Source organism: Mobula hypostoma, chromosome 6, assembly GCF_963921235.1.
Source record: "Mobula hypostoma chromosome 6, sMobHyp1.1, whole genome shotgun sequence".
In the NCBI taxonomy this organism is placed as follows: Eukaryota; Metazoa; Chordata; class Chondrichthyes; order Myliobatiformes; family Myliobatidae; genus Mobula; species Mobula hypostoma.
Genome location: NC_086102.1, coordinates 167,586,025 through 167,612,246, shown reverse-complemented (window position 1 = coordinate 167,612,246; position 26,222 = coordinate 167,586,025). Strand labels below are relative to the sequence as shown.

General features: G+C 40.6%; 1 protein-coding gene across 2 annotated transcripts in view; it reads right to left on the bottom strand.

The window, feature by feature from the left end:
• Nucleotides 1-6,350: 6,350 nt before the first annotated feature.
• Nucleotides 6,351-26,222, bottom strand: part of bbs5 (Bardet-Biedl syndrome 5) — a 51,881-nt gene continuing 32,009 nt past the window's right edge. The window contains exons 6-12 of one of the 2 annotated variants that reach the window (XM_063050112.1): nt 15,771-15,906; nt 15,543-15,638; nt 13,636-13,698; nt 12,998-13,132; nt 9,996-10,079; nt 7,173-7,196; nt 6,351-6,698 (exon numbers count right to left, since the gene is read on the bottom strand). In XM_063050112.1, coding sequence (XP_062906182.1) covers nt 6,597-6,698; nt 7,173-7,196; nt 9,996-10,079; nt 12,998-13,132; nt 13,636-13,698; nt 15,543-15,638; nt 15,771-15,906 — 640 coding nt within the window. In that variant the 3' untranslated portion in view covers nt 6,351-6,596. The remainder of the gene's footprint in view (nt 6,699-7,172; nt 7,197-9,995; nt 10,080-12,997; nt 13,133-13,635; nt 13,699-15,542; nt 15,639-15,770; nt 15,907-26,222) is intronic. The other variant, XM_063050113.1, reaches the window with a different exon arrangement.

Sequence of the window (26,222 nt, the reverse complement as noted above, 5' to 3'; positions counted from 1 at the left end):
CCTTCTCAGTCCTGAATAAGAGTCTCAGTCCAAAACCTCAACTGTTTATTCTTTTGCATAGATGCTGCCTGACTTGCTGAGTTCCTCCAGCATTTTGTGTGCCTTGCTCTGGATTTCCAGCATCTGCAGATTTTCTTGTGTTTGTGTTCATATTAATCAGCCTTTCCCATAGCACTGAAGTCAATGCATCCTCAGATCCATGCTTTCTCTGCAACACCAACGTGATCTATCTGTACCTGGTGCTCCCAATGTGGTCTCCTCTACATTGGTGAGATCTGACATAGATTGATGTCTGCTTTGTCGAGCACTTCAGCTCCATCAGCAGAAAGTGGAATTTCCTAGTGGCCAACCATTTCAATTCTTATCTCCATTCCCGTTCCAACATGTCAGTCAATGGCCTCCTCTTTGGGAAAGTTGTGGTTATCTGTCTAAGTAGCCTCCAACCTGATGGCACAAACATTGATTTCTCTAACTTCCAGTTATTATATTCTCCTCCCCCTTCGCTCTTCTTGTTTCCCCCTTGCTGGCCTCTACCCTCTTCTCTGCACCTGCCTATCATCTCCACCTGATGGCCCTTCTTCCCTTTCTCCCATGATCCACACTCCCCTCCTATACTCCTCCAGCCCCTTGCCTTTTCCACTTCTCACCTCCCAGCTTCTTACTTCATCCCCCCGCTGCACTCACTTAGCTTCACCTATCACCTTCTAGCTTGTCCACCTTCTCCCCTTACCGTATTATTCCATCATCTTCCCCTTTCCTTTCCAGTTCTGATGAAGGGTCTTGGCCTGACTGTGTATTCACTTCCATAGATGCTATGGGACAGCACAATTTTAATTTTAATTAATACTTCTAATTAACTGTATTCAAAGTGAACAGAAATTTTAAAATTTCTGCAGCATAGAGTCATGTAAAAGTACAGCACAGGAAGAGGCCCTTCAACCCATCTACTCTATGTTGAACTTTAATCTGCCTATTCCCATGGACCATAGCCTTCCATACCCTGCTACCCATGTGCTTATCCAAACTTCTCTTAAACATTGAAATCGAGCTCACACGCACCAATTGCACTGGCAACTCGTTCCACACTCTTACAACCCTCTAAGTGAAGTTTTCCCTCATGTTCCCCTTAAACATTTTGCTCTTTACCCTTAATCTATGACCTCTAGTTGTAGTCCCACCCAACCTCAGTGGGAAAAGCCTGTTTGCATTTATTGTATCTATGCCCTTCATAATTTTGCATGCCGCTATCAAATCTCCTCTCAATATTCTATGTTCCAAGAAATGAAGTTAGGACTTATTCAATCTTTCTTTATGACTCCAGTCCTCCAGTTCCAGCAACATACATGTAAATGTTTTCTATACTCTTTCAACCTTATTTACATCTTTCCTGCAGGTAGGTGACCAAAACTGCCACAATACTCCAAATTAGGCCCCACCAATGTCTTATACAACTTCAGCATAACATCCCGCCTGCTGTACTCAGTACTTTGATTTATGAAGGCCAATGTGCCAAAAGCAATTGCCAAAGAAACATGATCATCGTCTTTTGGTCTGACCCATTTTAACATGACAGCAGACAAAATCTTGGTACGGGATTAAACTTCAAAAGGGTAAAATACTCTTAAAAGGGGTGGTGAGAAGCATTATGCAGGAAAGACTACACAGTATTTTTAATGGCTATATTTTATTTTGGAAGTGTAATTGTATGTCTTGGCAATTAAAACCAAGCGAGGCAACCCATAATACATTTTTTGAGCTCCAAAACCCAAACACGCTAAAAATCTTTACAGAATTATGTCATCACGTCAGACCAGCCTCTTAAAGTGAACCCCCAACCGTCAGTGGTTGTGAATAAGATACATTCCTCCCAATTACAATCGCCCTACACAGGCCCCACCCAGAATTCACTAGAACTGGCACTGAGCCTGTCGGAAGCTCAGATGAGCTGCCTGACTGGGATCCTGTGTTCCATGGGTGGAGGAACAGCAGCTGTCCTTGCTGACACGCTCATCGTCATATTGTGATGCCAAGGCTAGTTTGTGGCCATCTACAGAAATACATTCATGTTTACTCATCTTAAAATCCTAACAGTTGCCTGTATACGAACCATGGAGCAGTTCTGAGCCCCAGCAGGACCCATGGGAGACAATCATGCCAACACTCATCCATCAGGGAAGCACTCAGAGCAGCCTTTAAAGAGCGGTGAAACTGCTAGCAAAGGCTATTGGATTGCGGGTGATATGCTGTGGTGTGACGTAGCCTAATGCCGAGGTTCTGGGCCATCCTAGCCCAGAGGTCTGAAATGAATTGGGGACCACGGTCAGAGGAAATATCAAATGGGGTGCCAAACTGAGCACCTCAGGTGCTGATGAACATCTGAGCCACATCTGCAGCCATCATCGATTCTAGAGGGATGATCTTTGGCCACCTGGTGGTACAGTCCACCGTGGCAAAAGGTGGTGTGAAACTATGGGGGCGGGGGGCGGGGGGCGGGTGGGGGAAGAGGACCAACAAGGTCCACATTGACATGGTCAAACTGTCACTCAGGGGCCTCAAAAAGTGCCAACGGTACCTGAACATGATGGTTAATCTTTCCCACTGGCACTCCACAGAAGCTGCAGTCCAATCATGCATGTCCTTTCTGAGGCTGTGCCAAACAAACTTTAGTGCAATCAATTTCTGGAGGCCTTCTGACCCAGATGCGAGAGGCTTTGTATGGAGTCGAAACCAGTCTGTCTGCAGTTTGCAGGCACGATGGGGCGAGGGTGACCAGTTGAGATATCGCACAGGAGAGAAACCCCAGCTTCCTTGAACTTAATGTCAGCCAACCGCAGGCCTGTGACTGCTGTTCAGTTAGCCTGGACCTTTGGGGCAGTAACTTGGTCAACTGCCATGCTGGCATAGTCAACCCCTATGTGTACGGTCTCAATGGCTAGTCATGAGAGGCAATCGGCCACAGCATTATTTTTCCCCTTGATATGTCATATAACAGTTGCGAACTTCGATATGTAGGCCAGGTGGCATTGCTGCCATGTAGACCAAGGATCCCATATTTTGGCCATTGTGTGCACGAGTGGTTTGTGGTCAACACACTCTGTGAAATGGTGACTTTCTAGAAGAAAGCAGAAATGGCAGACTGCCAGATGGAGACGGAGAAGATTATGGTCAAATGTGCTGCACTTCCTTTTGGGGGACAGAGCTGCCAGCTGAAGATGATGTGCCTGCCATACACCTCCAACCATCTGTTTGTGTACAGCACCCACAGTACAGTCATTAGGTGTTGGGGAGCGAGTGCACTAGTAGGGTCCTGTTATAAAGAGCTCATTGGTTAGAAAGACCAGTCAAGCACTTGATTAGGGATAAAGCCTTTAAGCACACTATAGATTAGATTAGATTAGATTCGATTCAACTTTATTGTCATTGTGCTGAGTACAGATACAAAGCCAATGAAATGCAGTTAGCATCTAACCAGAAGTGTAAAGAATAGTGTTATTTACAAAATAACTGCAAATAAGAAGTGCTATAGCACACAAATACAAAAGTACTGAGACAGTACAATATGGGTGCAATACTGATTAGCGCTGTGATGTGAGGTTCAGCAGGGTCACAGCCTCAGGGAAGAAGCTCTTCCTGTGCCTACTGGTGCAGGAGCGGAGGCTCCTGTAGTGCCTATCAGATGGGAGGAGAGTAAAAAGTCCATGGTTAGGGTGAGGTGCATCCTTGATAAAGCTTTTTGCCCTGCCCAAGCAGCGCTTATGGTAGATATTCTCAATGGTGGGCAATTGGGTGCTGATAATCCGCTGGGCAGTTTTCGCCACACGCTGGAGTGCTTTGCGGTCCGATACGGGACAATTGCCATACCACACTGAGATGCAGTTGGTGAGTACGCTTTCAATGGTACAGCGGCAAAAGTCCGTCAGTATCTTGGGACAGAGGTGAGCTTTCTTGATGCTCCGCAGGAAATAAAGGCGCTGTTGTGCCTTTTTGATCAGGATGGAGGAGTTCAGGGACCAGGTGAGATCTTTGGAAATGTGGACACCAAGGAATTGGAAGCTTGTTACAGCTCTACTACAGCTCCGTTGATGTAGATGGGGACGTGAGTGTAGCTCCTAGCATGCCTGAAGTCCACAATGATCTCCATGGTCTTCTGGGTGTTAAGGGCCAGGTTGTTGTCGGCACACCACGCTGCCAGGTGCTCGACCTCATCCCTGTAGGCCGTCTCGTGAACCCCTCTGGTCAGACCAACCACCGTGGTGTCGTCTGCGAACTTGATTATGGAGTTAGAACCATGTACAGGAACACAGTCATAGGTGAAAAGGGAGTACAGAAGAGGGCTCAACAAACAGCCTTGAGGCATGCCTATACAGGGGGAACATAATTTCAACTGCTCATGGAATGAAGTGGTGATAGAAATTCACCATGCCTAAAGACTCCTTTAAATTCTTAGTAGTGCAGTGCGGTGGGAAATCCATAATGGTCGTTACCTTTGATGGGAGGAACTCCACACCTTTTGTGGAGATGTGATGGCCAAAAAAGTCAATGGTTGACAACGGAAATTGACATTTAGCAGGGTTAATAATCAACCCGTGTTGGCTTAAGTGCTCAAAAAGTGTGCGGAGATGAGATACGTGTTCGGATTGGGATGCACTGCTGACAAATATGTCATCCACATAAACAAAAAGAAAATCTCAGTCTTTTAATCAAGTCCATTGGCCACTGGAAAGTCCGTGCTGCATTGTTCAGTCTAAGCAGCATGTACAGAAACTCAGAAAGGCCAAACAGAATCAACACAGGTGTTTTGGGAATGTCCTCTGAGTACACAGGTACCTGGTGGTAGGTCCTAACTAGATCAACTTTGGAAAAAATTAACTTTCTGGCAAAATATGCTGAAATGTTTTGGATGTGTGGGACCGGGTAATGAATAGAGGAGGTGGCCTTGTTAAGGCGTTGCTAATCGCAATATGGGCAGCAACCACCACTGGACTTAGGAACCATATATAGGGGTGAAGCCCAGGGGCTATTCGACCGATGTACAATTCTGAGTCTTTCTAGGTTGGCAAGCTCGTGGTTGCCAGCTTTTCTGGATCCAGTCTACGTGCATGGGCATGGACTGGCAGACCAGTTGTGGGAATGTGGTGCTTGACCCTACATTTTGTGACTGTAGGGAGAGAATGTGGGCTTGGTGAGGTCTGGGAATTCGCCCAGCAGTTGAGTAAAGTCACAGGTGGCAGTGCATGCGCTTGACAGAGTCACCATGGGGAACTTACTGGGGAAGCAGGGTAATGACCTAAAGTGCTTGACATCCACAAGCCAGCAGTTCCTAAGATCGACTAACAGCCTTTGGACACACAGGAAGTATGCGCAAAGCAGAGGTGTAGCCAATTTAGCCAGGACTAAATCCCATGTGTAACGTGGCCCACTGAAGCAGAGCATTACCCATCGTGTTCCGTGAGTATGGATCCTGCTGCTGTTGGCGGCCTCCAGCGAGGTTTCGTCGCTCTTTGCCTTCTCAATAGGCGATGCTAGCAGCACACACACTTGATCACCCGTGTCACACTGGAAGTGTTGTTCTGAAAGGGTGTCCGTAATGATCAGTAGGCGACCCAGGTAGGTGGAACCCACAGTGGTCACAGACCTCTTGTGTCCCAATGTGCTGGCACTGTTGAAGCTGCAAGGTGGTCGGCACTTCTTCGCGCTTGTACCAAAGTGAGTTTGGTAAAAGCACAGGCCTAGCATCATCTGCTTCGCAGCCGCGGGTGTCCTTATGTTGGGCGCCTTGCTGACCAGGCTGACTGAGGTAGAGAAAGGAGGAGGAATGATGCACCGCTGCCTGGCTGAGTGTAGACCATCAGCCATGTTAGCAAGCTCCCTGTCATCCATCATGGGTGCATTAGAGAGGATAATGCAAACTTGTTGCACGAAGAGTTCTTTAAAAATAAAACAAGGATGATGATTTGCCAGGGGAGACAGCATATGGTCCATTATCTCTGGTGGCTTAGCATCACCAAGACAGGGTAAGGAGAGTGGCATGCTCAATCTCTTATAATCCAAAATTCTGTCAAAGGTGAGTTTTCAGCGATCCGTATTTATCGTGTTCAGGTGGGTGTTCAAGCAGACTTACCACTCTCACAGTCATGGAATTGCTGAGCGATACTGCCACATAGTAGAATTTGGTGTCATTAGCGGCGATTTCTTGCTGAGCAAATTGGGCCTCAGTTTATACAAACGAAGCGATGGCATTTTGCTTCCAAAAATCCAGCAGCTTCAAAGCAACATGTTCAATAACTCTGGAATTGTCCCAGAGCATCAGGGTCACTGATGTAGGTTTTCTCAAATAAAATGAAGTCAGGCATTTTATGTTTAATGAAACCCGGAACACATTTTATTGAACACCAAAACCTAAACACAAACGTGCCTAAAATCTTTACGTAATAACGTCATTATGTCAGACTTGCCTCTTCTAGTGAAATCTCAACTTAATGTCGATGGTTGTGAATTATGTACATTACTCCCAATTACGTTATTATTTGAATTAACATCATAAGGTCTCAATACAGTGTTCTTAAAACAAATTAATACAAAAGTGAACCTGAAGTTCAACCCATTACTTCCCAAAGACCTTGCAGAGTGAAGCCATCTTTCAATTTCTCGATTGCCAGCCCTAGTTCCTCAGAATAAACTGGTTCACGATCTTCTTGCTTATTTAAAGAAAATATACAAAAACATATAATTTAGTCTCTCAAAATGTCAAACTCAAAAACAGTAACTTTCCCCAAACAATAAGACTGAGCAATACCTCCACCCACTAACCCACCCCACCACAACTATTTTAGCATTTCTGACAGTCACTTTATGCACAGACACTCCTGTGTCTCTACTCATTGTATATAAGCCATCTTATGTATATGTCTGTGTGTGCGTGTGTGTGTGTGTGTGTGTGTGTGTGTGTGTATATACACACACACACACACACACACACATAAGATAAAGAGCACTATAGATTATTGGATTATTGTGCTCTTTATCTTAATGTACTGCACTGGATCTGAAGTAACAATTATCTTGTTCCTTTACACTTGTGTACTGGAATAGTGGGGAAAAATAGCTATACTTAAGATATTTAAAATGTAATTACAATAACATATCAGTCTATTAAAGAAAGCTATAAATACCTTATTGGTATCTGCAAAATATGCCTGAAACAGAAAATAAACAGAAATCAGAAAACTACGCAGACTTTATGTGGTCTCAGGACTTCAGACATATGGGAAACTCATAACAGTTACCCTCCTAATCTCTTTTAAGGTCTGTACCAGAATGAATTTTGTACTTATAAATAAAACTAGTATCAAAATGCTACTCTCTCAAACCTTAAATTTATTTCATTGTTACATGTTTTTTAAACACCTGCTCATGTGTGGTACAACTTGAAAAAAGAAAAATCTCATAAGTTTTTACTTAACATCCTCATCCAAGTTTCACAGTGACATAGCCTCCCACCTACACGCCGATTATTTCAGGAGCGCTCGGAATTAAACTGGAAAGCCAATGTAACCTCACTATTTAAAAATCAAGACATCAGGAAATTGGTCGAGTTAGCCTAACGCTGTTGATGAAGGAAATATTAGAAGTTGCAATAAAAGATAAAGAAAGGATATTTAGAAAATCTTAGCTGGATGACAAAAATTCAACATTATTTCCTGAAAGGGAAATCATGGTGACCAACCTATAGTGCAAACTAGTGGATGTGATGTTCTTAGATTTTCAGAGTCCATAATAAAAGGTTAATATGCACAACTAAGAGTGCGTGGTAATGTGTTAATAAGAATTGAAACTAGGTTGACGAACATCATCGCTCTTGTACTTAAATCCTCTTACTTGGAAAGCTAAAATACATTTTGCATTGTTAACTGCTTGCATACCTGTAAGTATGCTTTCAGTGACTGGTGTACAAGACACCCAAATCTCTTTGTATAGCAACAATTACCAAGCTAGTTAAATAATAATCTGCCTTTTGGTTTTACTTGCCCAAGTGGATTATTTCATATTGTTGGCCAGAAAGAATTAGTCTACAAATCAGTGAATTCGAATGAATCAAGCACAGTGGAAGCAGACAGACCAATTGCCTTTGTTCGTGCCATGAGGGAGGAAATGGAGGCTGCCATTTTATCAAGAGACTCTCCATTTTGTGAGTTAGTCATTTGGCTTGATCAGTGTTTTAAAGTTGACCCAATAATGGCTCAGGTAATCTGTTGGACAGGGATCATTTCCAAATAAGAAGTTACTTGTGAGGTGTTCTTTGGTTGGCTATAGCATGCAGGTTTTTGACTGTTGAGGTCTGAATCTGTTCTGCGTGATTCGATCTAGTTGTTAATTGAAAATAAAGAGCCATAAGTTACTGATTGTCACTTGCTGGGAAGAGTGTAATAAATGGATGCTGGCCTGAAGCAGAGAAGCCAATAAAAAGGTGTTAAAGATCAGACACATGACCTACAGCCGATGACACTGGAATGTAATATTTGAATTGCTAAGGAATGAATATAAAAGCAGACACTTCAAGTGTGCTGGCAGCCGCAACTCTAGAAGAACAACTAGCGTGGATATGAGGTGCCCACAAATACGTGGAGATTCGAAACGGGACTACGAGGAATACGTGATCAGCAGCAGAAACTCCTTTTTAATTGATACTACATTTTCTGTTCTTTGACTGTTCATGGAAGATCAGGGAAACTTAGTAGGTGTGCACACAGGTATTGGTTGTGTAAATTCATGTGTTCTTCCGTTGAGGCAATAAAAGTACTTGTCAGTCAATACAGATTCTCTCTGTGCCTCGTTGATCATTATTACAAGGGGTGATTCTTGTAACAATATTTAACCATATTATACTGCATCAGCTGTGTTTTTATGCATTCACTGTAACTGTCTAATTTGACTTAAAGCCTCTTTGTATCCAACTGACAATTCATAATACAACCAGTGTCACAAGACAACTTTGAAATATAATTGTTTCCCTTAATCAAAGCATTGAAAAATATTATGAATACTTAAGGCCCATGCAGTACATCACTAATTGTTGCCTGTCACCTGAAAAGCGGCCATTTATTGTTACTTTCTTTCCTTATTCTTTCATGCCTTTTTGTTCTGAGTAATTTATTTCCCTCCTCCATAAAAATATTCAGTGACTGAATCTCCACAGCCCTCAGTAGATGCAAATTTTACAGGTTCATCATCTCTGAGTGAGTAAATTTTATCTAACTTCAGTCCCAAATCTCTTGTTAATTATACATGATCTTGCTGTAACCAAACTTAGACTATTGTGTGTAGTTTTAGTTTTTGTGCAGAAATCCATATTGTATCAATAACTGCATCACTACAATTTCTATCATCAGGTAATACGGTTTTGTCTACAGAAATCTTCTAATAGCAGGCAAAAAGTGTGCTGTTATACCTCCAACATCATACCTCTTTATTTAACACTGGCTTTTGATTATTGATAGGCTCTCCATGACATGTTGTGGCATCTGCTACGTTGTCATTGGAGGAGAAGCAAAGTAATACAGTAAGACACAGTAGGAAATGAGGCAAGTAAACCCATTATAAGATTGCCTGTTGATCTTGGGATTTGTGTACATACTGGATTGTCTGAACTTCCTAAGATTCTGTCTGATATTGCCTGGAAAATCCACTATTTTAGTTTTAAAATTAAGACAATCACTACTTTTAGCTATGTGGTACAAGAAGACAAAAACGTCTCATAGGCCCCTGCTAACTTATTTGTGATACTTACGTGCAACTATCACTACTTTATTATGGACTGAAATTTCTTCATAACTGGCTTAACAGAAGAGCCTTTTCAAAACATTACCCAGATGAATCTGTAATCCATTCTTTTTTCAATGCAAAACCAACTATATTTTCCAAAGTCGACAATTTATACTGAAATATCAACGTCTTTATAGTCTATAAATGTTCTGCGTGTAGTAATTTTAACTCACCACAAACGCATCAGTTGGTTCCTCTGGTTCAATTTCGACATCATCCTGAACTTGCTCAACCGTCAGGTCTTCAAGTGGCTGAGGCTATAACAGTATGTAACAATCAAAAGTCATAACTGAATCTCGGTCCAGTGCAGACATTCTGAGTGGGGAGGGAATCATAATTTTATTACTTAGATCTTGAAATCACCAAGAATAATGTTAATTCCTTTGAACTCACTAATTAGTAATGAAAATAAAATCCAACCAGTTGCTTATAATAATAATAAATTTATAGAGCACTTTTCATACAGATGATGTTGTTTGAAGTACTTTACAATGGAATAAAAGTACAAATATGAAAATAAATTTAAAAAATAAATATAAAAATGAAAGACAAAAAGGTGCTAGCTAAAATCAAGGTTAAATAAATAGGTTTTGAGCTGGTGCTTAGAAGTGCCAACTGAGTCTGCATCCCTTATAGTATTAGGAATTGAATTCCACAGTTGAAGAGATCAAAAAAGTTGACCTGCCAATGATCATTTGAGGGAGATCATTTAAATTTAAGGGACCAGTGGAAAAAGACCTGAGAGTTCAAACAGGATTATAAAAGGAAAACTATTCTGTGATTTACTCCAGTCCCAGCCCATTAAGAACTTTAAAAACAAGTATGAGAACTTTAAAATCTATTCTAAAAGATAAAGGAAGCCAATGCAGAGTAGCAAGTATGGGAGTGATACGTTGCCCCCTCATCCTGGCTTTGATTAAAAGTCTAGGCATGGTATTCTTAGTGAGCTGAAGTTTGTCAATAGATTGCTTTGGAAGGTCAGTAAAAAGTGCATTGAGTAATCTAGTCTCTTCAATATAAAGGCACGAATTAGATTTTCAGCATCATTATGTGACAGAAACAAACATGCCTTTGCAGAGTAGGGAAATTAAGGATTATGGGGAAAAGGCAAGTAGGTGGAGATGAGACCACAGCCAGATCAACCATGATCTTATTGAATGGTGGAGCAGACCTCTATGGGCAGGTAGCCTACTCCTGCTCCTATTTCTTATGTTTTTATTAAGTGTAGAAATGCTGTTCTGGTTATTTTCTTTATGTGGGATTTAAAATGCAAATCTAAATCAAGAATAACATGCAGGCTAGTTACTTTTGATTTTACTTGGACAGCCAAGTCTCCAAATTTATCAAGAAGTTTATCTCTTTTGGCTTTGGGACCAATCAAAAGTATTTCAGTTTTATCTTCATTTTGTTTTAAGAAATTATTGCTCATCCATTTGTTTATCGCAGCCAGACCAGAAGTCAGAGAAGATAGGGTTTTATCATCATCAGGCTCAACCGAGATAGACAATTGTGTGTCATTTGCATAACTGGAAATCCAGTTTATGCTCTCTCATGATTTCGTTTTAATCCTTAGTGGGACCACTGTGTTTAATATATTTGGCAAGTTAATAGTTATGACATTTACTATACCAAAGTTAATATTTTGAATATTACTATGACCTTATAAAGTAGCAGCTGGAATCCCTAAAGTAAATGATTATCAATACATGAAACAATCAAAATTATGATCTTTTGCATTTTACATTCCTCTGCAGATTTTTTGGTAATTTGCAAGACTGACTTTCATATGCTACTATAGCAATCTAAAACCTGCATAACTTGTAGGACATGCAGTGTCCTGCCCAGTCATGTTTGCTAGAGCAACACGAGTTATAAAATTTCTGTGCAGCTGCTTACAGCCTGTGCAATATTGTTATAATGAGAAAACAAATTTTTATTATAAACTATTGACAGTTTCTTAAAAGAATAGTGCATATCTATGTCTATAGGGATTGGTTATTTGGTGTCAAATTGAAAGGAATATGTTTTAAACCCTATGAGAGGTTGTGAAAAAGGGGACTTGCAAGAGGAATGCACACATGCTTGCATCCAAGATCATACATCATGATCTACCATAAATAAAGGAACAAACAGATTTACTTAAATTTGTCAAAGATAACCTGCCCACTCACTTGCCTTCCATTCCTTAGTTCTGCATTGATTTTTATTTTCAGTCTTTATCGAGTTTCCTTCTGTGCTCAAATGTGCAAACTGCCGATCTCAATTAATGAGTTCCAGATCTTAATTAATTGTATTAAAAATGTTTGTGACTCTAAAAAAGGAGAGATACTAGCTCGATTGTGGCATACTCTATTCAAGGACAACAATCTGCAATCTAAAAGGGCCCAGAGGAACAGATGTTAACCAACATCAACAGAACACTCCAGATCTCATTTCCAATTTACATCTATTTCCTTAGCAAATGTCTCCAGTTTCAGCCCATGTGAATTCCAGCTGCATCCTTTTCCTGATAGTTCTGATCTACTTAAAAATCAATGACATGTTCAAAATATACAGCATTCTCAATCATTATTCTTGTCACACCCCAAAATCTTTGCTTTGATATACTCATGCTCTTGACCTCCCTCTGTAACATCACAAACTCACCGTATCTGAAAGTTAAGCAACACACATCAAAGTTGCTGGTCCTGACGAAGGGTCTTGGCCTGAAACATCGACTGTACCTCTTCCTAGAGATGCTGCCTGGCCTGCTGCATTCACCAGCAACTTTGATGTGTGTTGCTTGAATTTCCAGCATCTGCAGAATTTCTGTTGTTTGCATATCTGAAAGTTATCCTGATCCACAGCTCTTTTGCCATCATTGGTATTTCATTCAGACATCAAAGATCACAATGAATTGTGCTGAGGGGTAAATGTCTTGGAACATTTCTCCCTCCATAGATGCTACCTAACCTGCTATGTTGCTGGTATTTCCTCTTTTTATTAAATAAGGTGAATGGTATCATGGCCAAGAGAAAACAAAAAGAAACTTATGTTCATTTGGCTGTCCTGACTTATCTGACAAATCAGAGTAGTTAGATGCTTGTCCTCTTTAAAAAAAGAATCACAATCTATGAAACCTAAATAATAGCACAAAACAATGGGTCATAATGTTTTAAATATAATAAATACACACCTTTTCCTCCATTTCATATTGGACCCCAAAGATCGGACAGGCAGAGTAGACTTTATGCAAAGAGTTTATCTCTTTAACTGCCTCTTGAAGTTTCTCCACAGGATCAATTTTAAAGCCAAGCACATATCCTCCACTCTAGAAATAACAAGAACTTTTACAATAACTCTTTCTACTTGTATATTCACCTACTTATAATGATGCAGATATAATCAGAATCAATCAAGTACATGCTGGTTTCCAACAGAGCAATCACATTATTCACTGCTCACTTTATGTTCCTTGCAACTAGTTCTTTTTCACATGTTCATCAACATTCTTTTATTTCTTTTGTCTTTTATCTAAACTGAGCGGTAACTTACAGGAACAATTTGGCCTACGGCACACCTTTCAGTGGGGAACAGCCACTGCAAATCTCTGCAGTTGTGATTAATTCCACTCAGACAAAATCTGAGGCTAGGATTGAACTGAGGTCCCTGGACCTGGGAGGAAGTAGCAGAAAATGCCACAATGCCACCCTTGTCCACATGAGTTCATCAAAACAAAATACATCATGAAAAATAGCACATGTTTAGATTTATGCAATAATGGATTACCATTTTTTTTAAAAACAAATGGTCAACATCATATTAAGAACTTACCTGTTGTGAACTTTCTATAACAAGTGCCAGCCCAAATTTTGAGTCCCTGATCTTTATAGATCGCTGGAATGAAACAACAAATAAACTTTATGCCACACATGTATCACAAGATAACCAAATATGTCAAAAACTCCAGACACTTAAAAATTAATCAGATATGGGATTCTGTGGTTTAAGTACAAAGACTATGTAAATTCAATTTTGAAACTGAAATTCTCTGTACCTTGATTAATTTGGACCTCAGTTATATTAAACCCTTACTTTTGAGCTTCAACTTTCCTTAGGTTAAATATATGGGAGACTCTGAAAAGAGCAAAAAAACTTAAAAAAAACCACAAAAGTTGAACCAAAAAATAAACATGCCTTCTCCCATTTGCAAATTATGCAGCCACATTGTTTTATATTGTTCAAGCTATTCACTTAAGTTATCACTTCAACTAAGTTTTTAAAATATAATCTTTTAATCACACCTAGGAGTAAGCCAGTATTTGCATCCAAATCAGGAAGTACTGTACTAGCTGAGAATCACAGCTTCAGACATACACTTCATGCTAACACCCAGCAGCAGCCTCAGATTGAGTGGACTTGAGTGACAACCCTCACATGCACCCTTCTCCAATTTAGCAATAGGTTATATCAGACCAAAAAGTAATGAGTTAGACCATAAGACACAGGAACAGAAGCAGGCCATTCAGCCCATCGTGTCTGCTCCACCATTCCATCATGGCTGCTCCCAGATCCCACTCCACCCCATACACCTGCCTTCTCACCATATCCTTTGATGCCCTGATCGATCAGGAAATGATCAACTCCCGCCTTAAATATACCCACAGACCTTGCCTCCACAGCAGTCTGTGGAAGAGCATTCCTCAGATTCACTACACTCTGGCTAAAAAATTCCTCCTTAACTCTGTTTTAAAAGGACGCCCCTCAATTTTGAGGCTGTGCCCTCTAGTTCTAGATACCCCCATCAAAGGAAACGTCCTCTCCACACCTACCCTACCTAGCCCTTTCAATATTCGGAAAGCTTCAATGAGATCCCCATGCATTCTTCTAAATTCCAGTGAGTACAGGCTCAAAGCTGCCAAACGCTCCTTTCATTCATTCCTGGAATCAATCTCATGAACCTCCTCTGGACTCTCTCCAATGACAACACATCCTTTGAGATATCATGCCCAAAACAGTTGACAATACTCCAAGTGTGGCCTGACTATAATAAATCCTCAGCATTAACTCCTTGCTTTTATATCCTACTCCCCTTGAAATGAATGCCAACAGTGCATTTATCTTCTTTACCACAGACTCAACCTATGATTTAACCTTCCGGGTGTCTTGTACAAGGACTTCCAAGTCCCTTTGCACTTCTGATGTTTGAACCTTCTCCCCACTGAGGTAATAACTGTTCTGTTGTTCCTTTTACCAAAATGCATTATCATACGTTTCCCACTGGATTCCATCTACCACTTTTTGGCCCATTCTTCTAATCTGCCTAAGTCCCGTTGCAATCACATTATTTCTTCAGCACCAGCTACTCTTCTACTTATTTTTGTATCATTCGCAAACTTTGCCTCAAAGCCATGAATTCTATTAAGCAAATCATTGACAAACAAGGTGAAAAGGAGTGGTCCCAACTCTATAAATTTGTTTCAAATCATTAGACTTATGGAAAACACTAAGTGCATCAAAAAATAAAGCTCCCTGGATAAAACTAACCATCCAACTGACTGCTTTAATTTCATTATAAAAATACTAATACAAAATCAAAATAAAATAATCAGATGAAAATTTCACTCTGTAAAAATCACATTCATGTTCTTTAGATTATATTCTAATATTTCATTAATAAGGTACAATATTTTGAGAAAGAAGATAATGCTTATGTTATATGAAAGGAAAATAAAACTTACAATTTGAAGATAGGGAATGCTAACGTTGAAACTATCATTCATATTTGCGTGCCATACAATCCGAACATTTGTAATAAAAAACGTTCCCAGATTGCCCTATAGAGAGAGGAAAACACATAGGACTCTTATTTATTAAGAACTGAACGACCAAAAACAAAATCTACTACAAATCACAATTCAACCCAATGAAGCTACTCTTTACTGTATATAACATGGAATATAACATACCTGATCACTTGATAGATTCCAAACACCGTTAACTTTATCATAAACTTGTTCCTGTGGTAGAAGTCTTAACTGCTTATTTTGGATGAGAGCGCCTCTTAACTTAAGATCTCTATAAATTTTTGATGTCTCATATGCTCTGTAAAGAAAATGAATTAGATGTGAATTAAAAAAATAAGCCTTTGCAATTTATCAGCATTAGATAACAAGACTGCATTGTTCAATGATGAAATTGGCTGAAGTCAGTATGGGGCCCCCCCCCCACCTTGTCTTTCTTTCCAGACCTCCTGTCCCATGATCCTCTCGTATCCCCTTTGCCAATCACCTGTCCAGCTTTTGGCTCCATCCCTCCCCCTCCTGTCTTCTCCTATCATTTTGGATCTCCCCCTCCCACTTTGAAATCTCTTACTAACTCTTCCTTCAGTTAGTCCTGACGAAGGGTCTCGGCCTGAAACGTCGACTGTACTTCTTCCTAGAGATGCTGCCTGGCCTGCTGCGTTCACCAGCAACTTTGATGTGTGTTGCTTGAAGTCAGTATGGTTTCCTTAAGGGGAAATCTTACTTGACAAATGTGATGGAATTCTTTGAGCAAGTAACAGGCAGCATAGACAAAGGAGAGGCAGTGAATGTTGTTTACTTGGATTTTCAGAAAGAAGGCTTTTAACAAGAGGCTGGTAAACAAGATAAGAACCCATGGTATTATTTGGAAGATACTACCATGGATAGAAGATTGGCTGACTAGCAAGAGGCAAAGAGCCTTTTTCTGGTTGGCTGCCAGTGCCTAGTGATTATCCACAGGGGTCAGTGTTGGAACAGGTACTTTTCACATTATATGTCAAAGATATGGATGACAGAACTGATGACTTTGTGGCCTGATAAAAAGGACATTCCCTCAGAACAAAGATGAGGAGGAGTTTCTTTAGTTACAAGGTGGTGAATCTATGGAATTCATTGTCACAGATGGTTGTGGAGGCCAAGTCATTGGGTCTGTGTAAAATGGTGGTTGATTAAAGCAGATGTTCTTGATTAGTAAGGGTTTCAAAGGCTGTGGGGAGAAGGCAGTAGAATGGGGTTGAGAGGGATAATAAATCAGCCATGATGAAATGGCAGAGAAAACTTGATGGGCTGAATGGCCTAATTCTCCTCAATATCTTAAAGTATTATGTTACTTCATTTACCAGCCAGAACATTATCATATATCATTTTAACAAAGGAATAAAATCTCATTAACTAAGAGACTTGTCACATCACTGTAAAATTGACTTAAGACTGTGAATATTTACTTTTCACAACTATTTTTGAATTCTGAAAATTTATAGCAGAAAAAATGTATTTTGTCTTTTGCAAAAATTAAACATTAACAGAGATACAGAAGTACTAAAAATGCAATAGTTAGCAACCACGCAATCAGCATCATTTTGTAACCAGCAATCTTCTGAAGTTTCAAGTTTCATTGACAATTAGTGTCAGCAGGCTATTTGATAAACAAGCAGAGCAAATTATGAATCTTCCCTCACACGGTTTCTGTATGTACACAGGGCAAATATGTTGTGGAGAATATACAGATGTTTCAGGCCCATCATACTATAGAAGCAGTGATGGGCCATTGCACGTGGTCTTACATTTAATAAGAATGTGGTTGACCTTCAGTGTCATTAACACTTTTCATGTACTAACCGTACATTCTTTGATCTCTCTTGTCCAAAGGTATATTGATCCCTGAGCCACAGCATAGCTATCACATTTTTGGTCTAATTTATTCATAAGAGGTCAGAAAAGTAATATAATTGAATTCAAAATATTGTGCAACATTTTGAATCCTCCTAATCCTGGTAATGACTTGTAATAACTTTTTATACAGCCTGTAATTTTATCATCCATATCCCTGATTTTAATAATAAGAGAACTCACTTTCAGCACAAAAGTGTACTTTCACTTATATACAATATTAATAACCCTAAATTCTACGACACTATTTTGAAAAGAAAAAGGATTTCTAAGATTTATATAGCTCCTTTAATGTAGTATAACACACCAAGTTTCAATGCATTATCTAAAATCTGGCACCAATCCACATTGGTGAGGTGTTAAAAGTCAAATATTATAAGTTTGAAGGATTGTCTTAGTGAAGGCAGAGAATTAAGAAATTTATTTCAGAGCTAATTGCCTGGATGGCATGTGATAAAACTGTCTACAGCAGAATGACTGAAAGTCAGAGTTTTGAGAAGTTGTAGATATGCGGAACTATGAGAGATGATTGAGATTGGGAGGAACTAAGTCAGATTCACATAGCACAGAAACAGGTCTTGTGGCCACCATATCTAAGTTGCTAGATGGTCAACGACCTATACTAATCCCATTTACCAGTACCTGGTCTGTAGCCTTCTATGCTTTGGCAATTCACGGTGTTTTAAATATTAGATACTTTTTAAATATTGTGAGAATACATTCCTCCATCACCCACTCAGGCAATGTATTCAACATCCCAAACATCTGGATGAAAATATTCTTTCTCAAATCCCCTCTAAACCCCTGACCTCTGCCCTTTAGATTAGACATCTTTGGTATTGGAAAAACGTCGTATTGATTGCTGTATTAATGCTCCTCATAATTTTTATACTGTTTGCAAATTCCCCCTTGAGCCTTATCCTTTCAGAAGAAGGTGAGCAAACATCTAATTTCTTCTCATAGCTGAATTGCTCCTATTCCAGGCAACACCCTGATGGGGCTCCTTTGCACCCTTTTTAGTGCAATCACGTATGTCAAGTGGGGGAAACAGTCTAGTCTTGATGAAGGATCCTCAACCGAGTTTATTTTCCACAGATATTTTTGATTGGCTGAGCTCTTACAGAATTTTTGTTTGTCTTATTGTTAAGTTGTTCGAATACATCTTATTTCATGGTTAATGAGGCGTGTTTTGTATGCCACCTTCACCATCTTAGCTACTTGTACTGCCACCTTCAGGAATCCTTGCACTTGTACACTAAGGTTGCTCTGTACCTCAATATTCCCCTGGTCCTACTATTCATGGTACATGTCCTATCTTTGTGTCCTCGCAAAGTGCTTCACCTCACACAGAGATTAAATTCCATCTGTCATATCTCTGCTCATTTTACCAACTGTGGCTCAAGACATTGTCCTCACTCAAATCAACACCACCAATTTTTATCTTATTTGCAAACATTTTAATACCAACCATTCACATCCAAAATAAACAAGGAGGTTTCCAGCATTGCTTCTTCTGTCACACTACTGGTCCTTACAATCACTAAATCTATATTTTATCCTTTGACTCTTATTATCAAACAAACTTTGGATACAATTTGCCAACTTGCCTTGCATCTAGACTGTAGCCTTTTGGAACAATTTCACACACAGGGCTTTGTCAAGGGTCTTATTTGTCCATTTAGACTATATTGAACTCATTGTTTTCATCATTTTATTATTTCTTCAAAAAAACTCGATTTTTCTGTCACAATCTCTCACCAGCAAAGCTTTGCTGAGTACCTCTGACTAAAACCCTGCCTTCCCAAATGTTTATTGATTCTGTTCAGAACTTTTCTCAATACCTTCCCTACCAATTGTGCTAGTCTGACAGGCCTGTACTCACCCAGCTTATCCTTGCTGTCTTTTTGAATAAAGGAACATTTGTTGGTCACAAATCAACTGGGATCTCAGCTATGCTTACTGTGGCCTGCTGCAGCAAAATGGATACCTCTTATCAGGCTGAGGATTTATCCAGCTTTAAACCCACTAAGATATCCAATACTTCCTCCTCTTTGGAATTTCATTTTTCCCCTCTCTGAATTCTCCAAATACAATGTCAAACGACATGATGCATACAGATGCAAAGAATTCATTTAAGATCTCACCTACTTCCTCTGGCTCCATCCGTAAGTTGTTCTTTTGATGTCTCAGGTAATTGGAATCGGTTTATTATTGTCACATGTACTGAGATATAGTGAAAATCTTATCTTGCATACTGTTCATACAGATCAAATCATTACACAATGAACTGAGGTAGAACAAGGTAAAACAATAACAATGCAGAATAAAAATGTAACCAGACTCTGAAGAATGATCGCGTTAAACACCGAGCTGAAGTTGATAAACAACAACCTGGCAACAATAAGGCATCGTTTTCTAGATGGGACAGGACGGAGTCCAATGCAGCTGGAAGGTGGGATTTTATACGATCCATTACCAGCTGCTCAAAGCACTTCATGATTGTTGAGGCTAGTGCCACTGGGCGGTAATGGTTTTGGCCAGTTATTGTCACTCTTTTGGGCACTGGAGTGATGGTGGTTGCCTTGAAGCCTGCATGGACAGTAGACTTTTGCAAAGAGATATTAAAGATGTCTTTTAAGACCTCTAATAGCTGGACAGCACAATCCCTCAGCACTTTATCAGGAATGTTGTCCATTCTCACAGCTTTGTGTGGGTTTGCCCAGCTAGGATCCTCCTCACCTTGGCTGTGACCAGACAGGTTTCTGTTCCACAGGGTGAGAGGAGCACATCATTCAAATAGGATTTTCTTAATCTTGTCCACCTGTGATATTTTGTGCCTCTCCTTTGTCCTCCTAATTCTTTTTAAGCTCTCCCCTACATGTTATGTACTCAAGTTAGGGAGGGAGGGAGAAGATGGCGGCGCGACGCAGCGCGCGTGGCCGTTCCAAATGATATCGCTATGTGTTAACTAGGAGGCCGTGCACAATCCTAATTTGATGGAGATAGCCGTGAGAAGCACAGAGGAACACCTGAAGAAACTTCTGAAATGCCTGCTTTGCTGCCGCTGCTACTGTGCGAACGAGAATCTTCGGAGGGGAAGGCCTCAAATTCTCGGCTTTGCCTATTGCCTGTTGCTGGGGCCAGGGTCAGGGTCGAAGCGCTCGGCAGAGATGGTGCTCGGTGCTGGACAGCTGGTCGGAGGCTCAGAGTTTTTGGATGGACTCGGAGTCAGAATGTGGTCGGATGCTTCCAGGATGCTGCATCGGCAAGTTTGCAGTGCGGAGGTTCACTGACTGCGTGAGATGATATGACTTTCAAGAGACTTTGAGACTTTTACCGTGCCCATGGTCTGTTCTTATCAAATTACGGTATTGCTTTGCACTGTTGTAACTGTATGTTATAATTATGTGGTTTTTGTCAATTTTTAAGTCGGTTTGTAATGTGTTTCTGTGATATCATTCTGGAAAAACATTGTATCATTTCTTAATGCATGCATTACTAAATGACAATAAAAGAGGACTGTGTGTCCAATCTAATCTAAAAAAAAGATGCTCTTCTGATTTCTGTTCTCTTTAACTGTTTCTTTTTCCAGCCCTCAATATTACTTGATATTTTGGGTTCTTTGGACTCGCTGTGCTCACCTTTCACCTACATGGCCCTAAACTTCATTACTTCATCATGAATGACCCCTACTTCTCAGATGTAGACCTCCGTAACTGGCTGATTCTACTTTTGTCAGGTCCTCTCTTGTAATCTTGAAATGATAATCTTAACCTTACCCTTTCTGAGGCTACCTTTAAACAGAACTATGATCACTATCTCCAAAATGCTCTCTCATTGACACTTCAACGTCTTGGTCAGCTATAATTCTCTAAGATTACGTCCAGGACAAATGATTCTCTATGTACTGGTTCATAAAGCTATTCTAAACACATATTAAAAATGCTATTCCCTCGATATCCTTCACACCAACTCTTGGAAATACCCTGAAGCATGTATACAGATTTTTAAAATAGAGGCTTTGCTAGTGAAAGCCAATGTGAATCAGCAAGCACAGCAGAGATTTGGATGCTGTATAGAAGGGTAACATGAAGATCGTAAGCAGTGTTGTGTCTTTAATATTTTAGTTATCTATGCTTTCTTTGTTGTTTATGTAATTCATTACAGGTTATACGTATGAAGTAAAAGAATGGCATGCATCATTATGCCACCATGTCATATGTGCGTGCCTCACTAAAAGTAAAAATGAAACTAAGAAATGCATCTCCCAGCTCCTGCGTTTTTCTTTCAAATAGTTTTATATTTTGGAGTTACAAAACATAACCATAAGACCATAAGACATAGGAGCAAAGGTAGGCCATTTGGCCCATCGAGACTGCTCTGCCACTCAATCATGGGCTGATCCAATTCTTCCAGTCATCCCCACTCCCCTGCCTCCCCCCCATACCCCTTGATGCCATTGTGAAGCAGGCAACCATTTCTACTCTTTTTTTAAATTTATGATTATTATCACCCGTTATGCACTATTTATGTACCCATGAATTTCATCTGCTTTCAGCCTTTTTAAAAAAAAAACTTGGCTATCCTGCTCTTCTCTTTGTGAAGAAACAAACAATTTTTTAATGCTACCATCTCTCTCTTTTTCCCCTTGTGGAAAAAATAGTGTTTAAATCTCTTTGTCACCAGTGATATCATAAACACTTATAAAGGGCATTATTGCTATAATGGGTTTATTTCTGGAGAAGCATCTGCACCTAAACTCTGGCAGAAAGCTATGGATCAGGTGCTGCAAGGCTGCCCAGGCACTCAGTGTTACTTGGATGACATCATCGTTACCGGGAAGGAAAACAAGGCACATCTCCAAAATCTCAACACAATGTAAAAACAATTTGAAGATATGGGTTCAGAGCATGATGCAGTATGTGTGAATTCTATAAACCAAGCATCAATTACTGTGGTCACACGATTGACCCACAAGATTTTCACAAGTGTGCTGAGAAAATTTAAGCAGTGGTGGATGCCCCAAGACCAAAGGACATGTCATAATCGTGGTCCTTTTTAGGATTTGTCAATTATTATAACATGTTCCTGTCAAACCTGGCTACTGTGCTCCACCCCTTGAACTCATTACTACAGATTGGAAACAAATAGTAATGGACAAAGCAGTGCAAGGTTGTTTTCCAAAAGACAAAGGAAATGGTGACGTCAACCACTGTACTCAGACATTATGATCCACATCGTCCAGAGAAGCTTGCCTGTGATGCCACGCCTTATGGTATAGGTGCAGGTCATGTCACATGTTATGAGTGATGGAAGTGTACGCTCATAACCTTTGCATCACATTCCCTTACTGCTTCAGAGAAAAATTACACACAGATTGACAGAGAAGTCTTGAGTCAGGTTTGGGGTGTAAAACAATTCAATGTTTTTGTATGGAATAGAGTTTATCCTTGTTACTGATCATCAACCACTAGTATCCATTTTCAATCCACAGAAGTGTTCCGTTTCCAGCAGCAACACAAATGCAGAGATGAGCTCAATTTCTTGGAGGACACAAGTACAAGATCAAATTCAACAGGACAATTAATCACAGAAATACTGATGGATTGTCCCATTTACCTTTGAAAAGGAAAATACTTGAAAAATTTGCAAAAGAGGACACTCCTCTTGACATATTCTCCCTTATGCAAATCAGAAGTTTCCCCATTACGGAACAGATGATCCAAAGGGAAACCAGAAAAAAACCTTATGCTGTCTTAGGTCTACATGCCACTGTAAAATGGCCGGAATGTGTGGCTGAAATTTTAGTTTCCCCATTTTTACCAGTGCTGGGATGAACTTGTCCTTGAAGGTTTCCTTATGTGGAGATTGAGAGTTACTACCACCTAAGCTGAGAGCTAAAGTGTTGGAGGAGCTACAAGCCGGTCATCTACACATTGTCAAACTGAAAGCTCACTCCCCTCTCCCTTCCCCTTTCCAAACCATGATTCCCCTCTCCCTGCCCACTTCCGACTCTCAGTCCACAATTGAAACCTTTATCAGAATCAGGTTTATCATCACTCATATGTCACTTTTTTTGTGGCAGCAGTATAGTGCAATACATAAAATTAGTACAGTACTGTGCAAAAGTATTAGACACCCTAAGACATGTACCCCAGGCTCCCATGTTTTTCTTTCAATTAGTTTTATATTTTGGAACTACAAAACATCACAAACAGATTTGATTTTGATTCAAGCACATGGCAGGAAGAGGTGTAGTGTCAGTCTAGATAAAGCTAATCTAATCTTTAGATGTTGGGTTTAAGGTGCAATAATCTGAAGTCAGTGAAGGGGTCAATAGCTGAAGTTGGGTAAAGCAGGGTGTTATCTGTGAATATGTGAAAACATGTTTTCTGATAAGTCCATTAGCACAGGTGCATCACAATGCTGTGTGCTTAGCCCCCTGCTCCACTTGCTTTATACTTATGACTGTGAGGTTAAGCACAGCTCCAATGTTATATTTAAGTTTTGCTGATGACACCACTATTGTTGGCTGAATCAAAGGTAGTAACAAATCAGCATATAGGAGGGAGATTGAAAATCCGGCTGAGTGGTGCCACAACAACCTTTCACTCAATATCAGCAAGACCACGGAGCTGATTAATGACTTCAGGAGGAGGAAACCAGAAGTCCATGAGCTAGTCCTCATTGGGGGATCAGAGATGGAGAAGGTCAGCAACTTTAAATTTCTCAGTGTTATCATTTCTTTAGACCTGTCCTGGGTGCAGCACCCAAGTGCAATTAACACAGAAACCCTACAGCACAATACAGGCACTTTGGCCCACAAAACCGTGCCAAACACGTACGCATTTTAGAAATCACCTAGGGTTACCCATAGCCCTCTATTTTCCCAAGCTCCATGTACCCATCCAGGAGTCTCTTAAAAGACCCTATTGTATCTGCCTCCACCACCATTGCTGGCAGCCCATTCCACACACTCACCACACTCTGCATAAAAAACTTACCAACATCTCCTCTGTACCTGCTTCCAAGCACCTTAAAACTGCGCCCTCTCGTGTTAGACATTTCAGCCCTGGGAAAAAAGCCTCTGACTATTCACATGATCAATGCCTCTCATCGTCTCATATACCTCTATTAGGTCAGCTCTCATCCTATGCCACTTCAAGGAGTAAAAGCCAAGTTCACTCAACCTATTCTCACAAGGCATGCCTCCCCAATCCAGGCAACATCCTTGTAAATCTCTTTTGCACCCTTTCTATAGTTTCCACATCCTTCCTATAGTGAGGTGACCAGAACTGAGCACAGCACTCCAAGTGGGGTCTGACCAAGGTCCTATACAACTGTAACATTAGGAACACTCACAATGCGCTGGAGGAACTCAGCAGGTCAGTCAACATCAGTTGAAAAGATTAGTCGACGTTTCGGGCTGAAACCCTTCGTCAGGACTGAAGGAAGAACTTTGGGGAGGATTTGAAGAATGCTGGTAGTTGAAAAAAACAGTAATTTGAAAGACAAAGGGGTGGGGGAGGGGAAGCAGGGAGGTGATTGGCAGGAGAACAATGCACAGTAGTGGAAGGAGGCGAAACTATGAGGGAGGTGATGTGAAATAGGGATAGAGGAAGGGAGGGGGAGGGAATTACCAGAAGTTGGAGAAATCTATGTTCATACCAAGGGGCTGGAGACTACCTAGACGGTATATGAGGTGTTGCTCCTCCAACCTGAGTTTCACATCACCTCCCTCATAGTTCCGCCTCCTTCTACTACTGCGTGTTGTTCTCCTGCCAATCACCTCCCTGCTTCCCCTCCCCCACCCCTTTGTCTTTCAAATTACTGTTTTTTTCAACTACCAGCATTCTTCAAACCCTCCCCAAAGTTCTTCCTTCAGTCCTGACAAACGGGTTTCGGCCCGAAACGTCGACTAATCTTTTCAACTGATGCTGACTGACCTGCTGAGTTCCTCCAGCACATTGTGAGTGTTCCTTTGACAACAGCATCTGCAGATTATTTTGTGTTTACAACTGTAACATTACCTCTCTGCTCCTAAACTTAATCCCACGATTGATGAAGGCCAATGCTCTGTATGCCTTCTTAACCACACAGTCAACCTGTGCAGCAGCTTTGAGCATCCTGGGGACTCGGACCCAAAGATCCCTCTGATCCTCCACACTGCCAAGAGTCTTGCCATTAATACTATATTCTGACATCATATTTGACTACCAAAATGAACCACCTCACACTTACCTGGGTTGAATTCCATCTGCCACTTCTTAGCCCAGTTTTGCATCCTATCAATGTCCCACTGTAACCTCTGATAGCCCTCCACACTATCCACAACACCCCCAACCATTGTGTCATCAGCAAACTTACTAACCCATCCCTCCATTTCCTCATCCAGGTCATTTATAAAAATCACAAAGAGTAGGGGTCCCAGAACAGATCCCTGAGGCACACCAGTGGTCACTGACCTCCACACAGAATATGACCCGTCTACAACCACTCTTTGCTTTCTGTGAGAAGACCAATTCTGGATCCACAAAGCGATGTCCCCTTGGATACCATGCCTCCTTACTTTCTCAATAAGCCTTGCATCGGGTACCTTATCAAATGCCTTGCTGAAATCCATACGCGCTACATCTACTGCTCCACATTCATCAATGTGTTTAGTCACATCCTCAAAAAATTCAATCAGGCTCATAAGGCACGACCTGCCTTTGACAAAGCCATGCT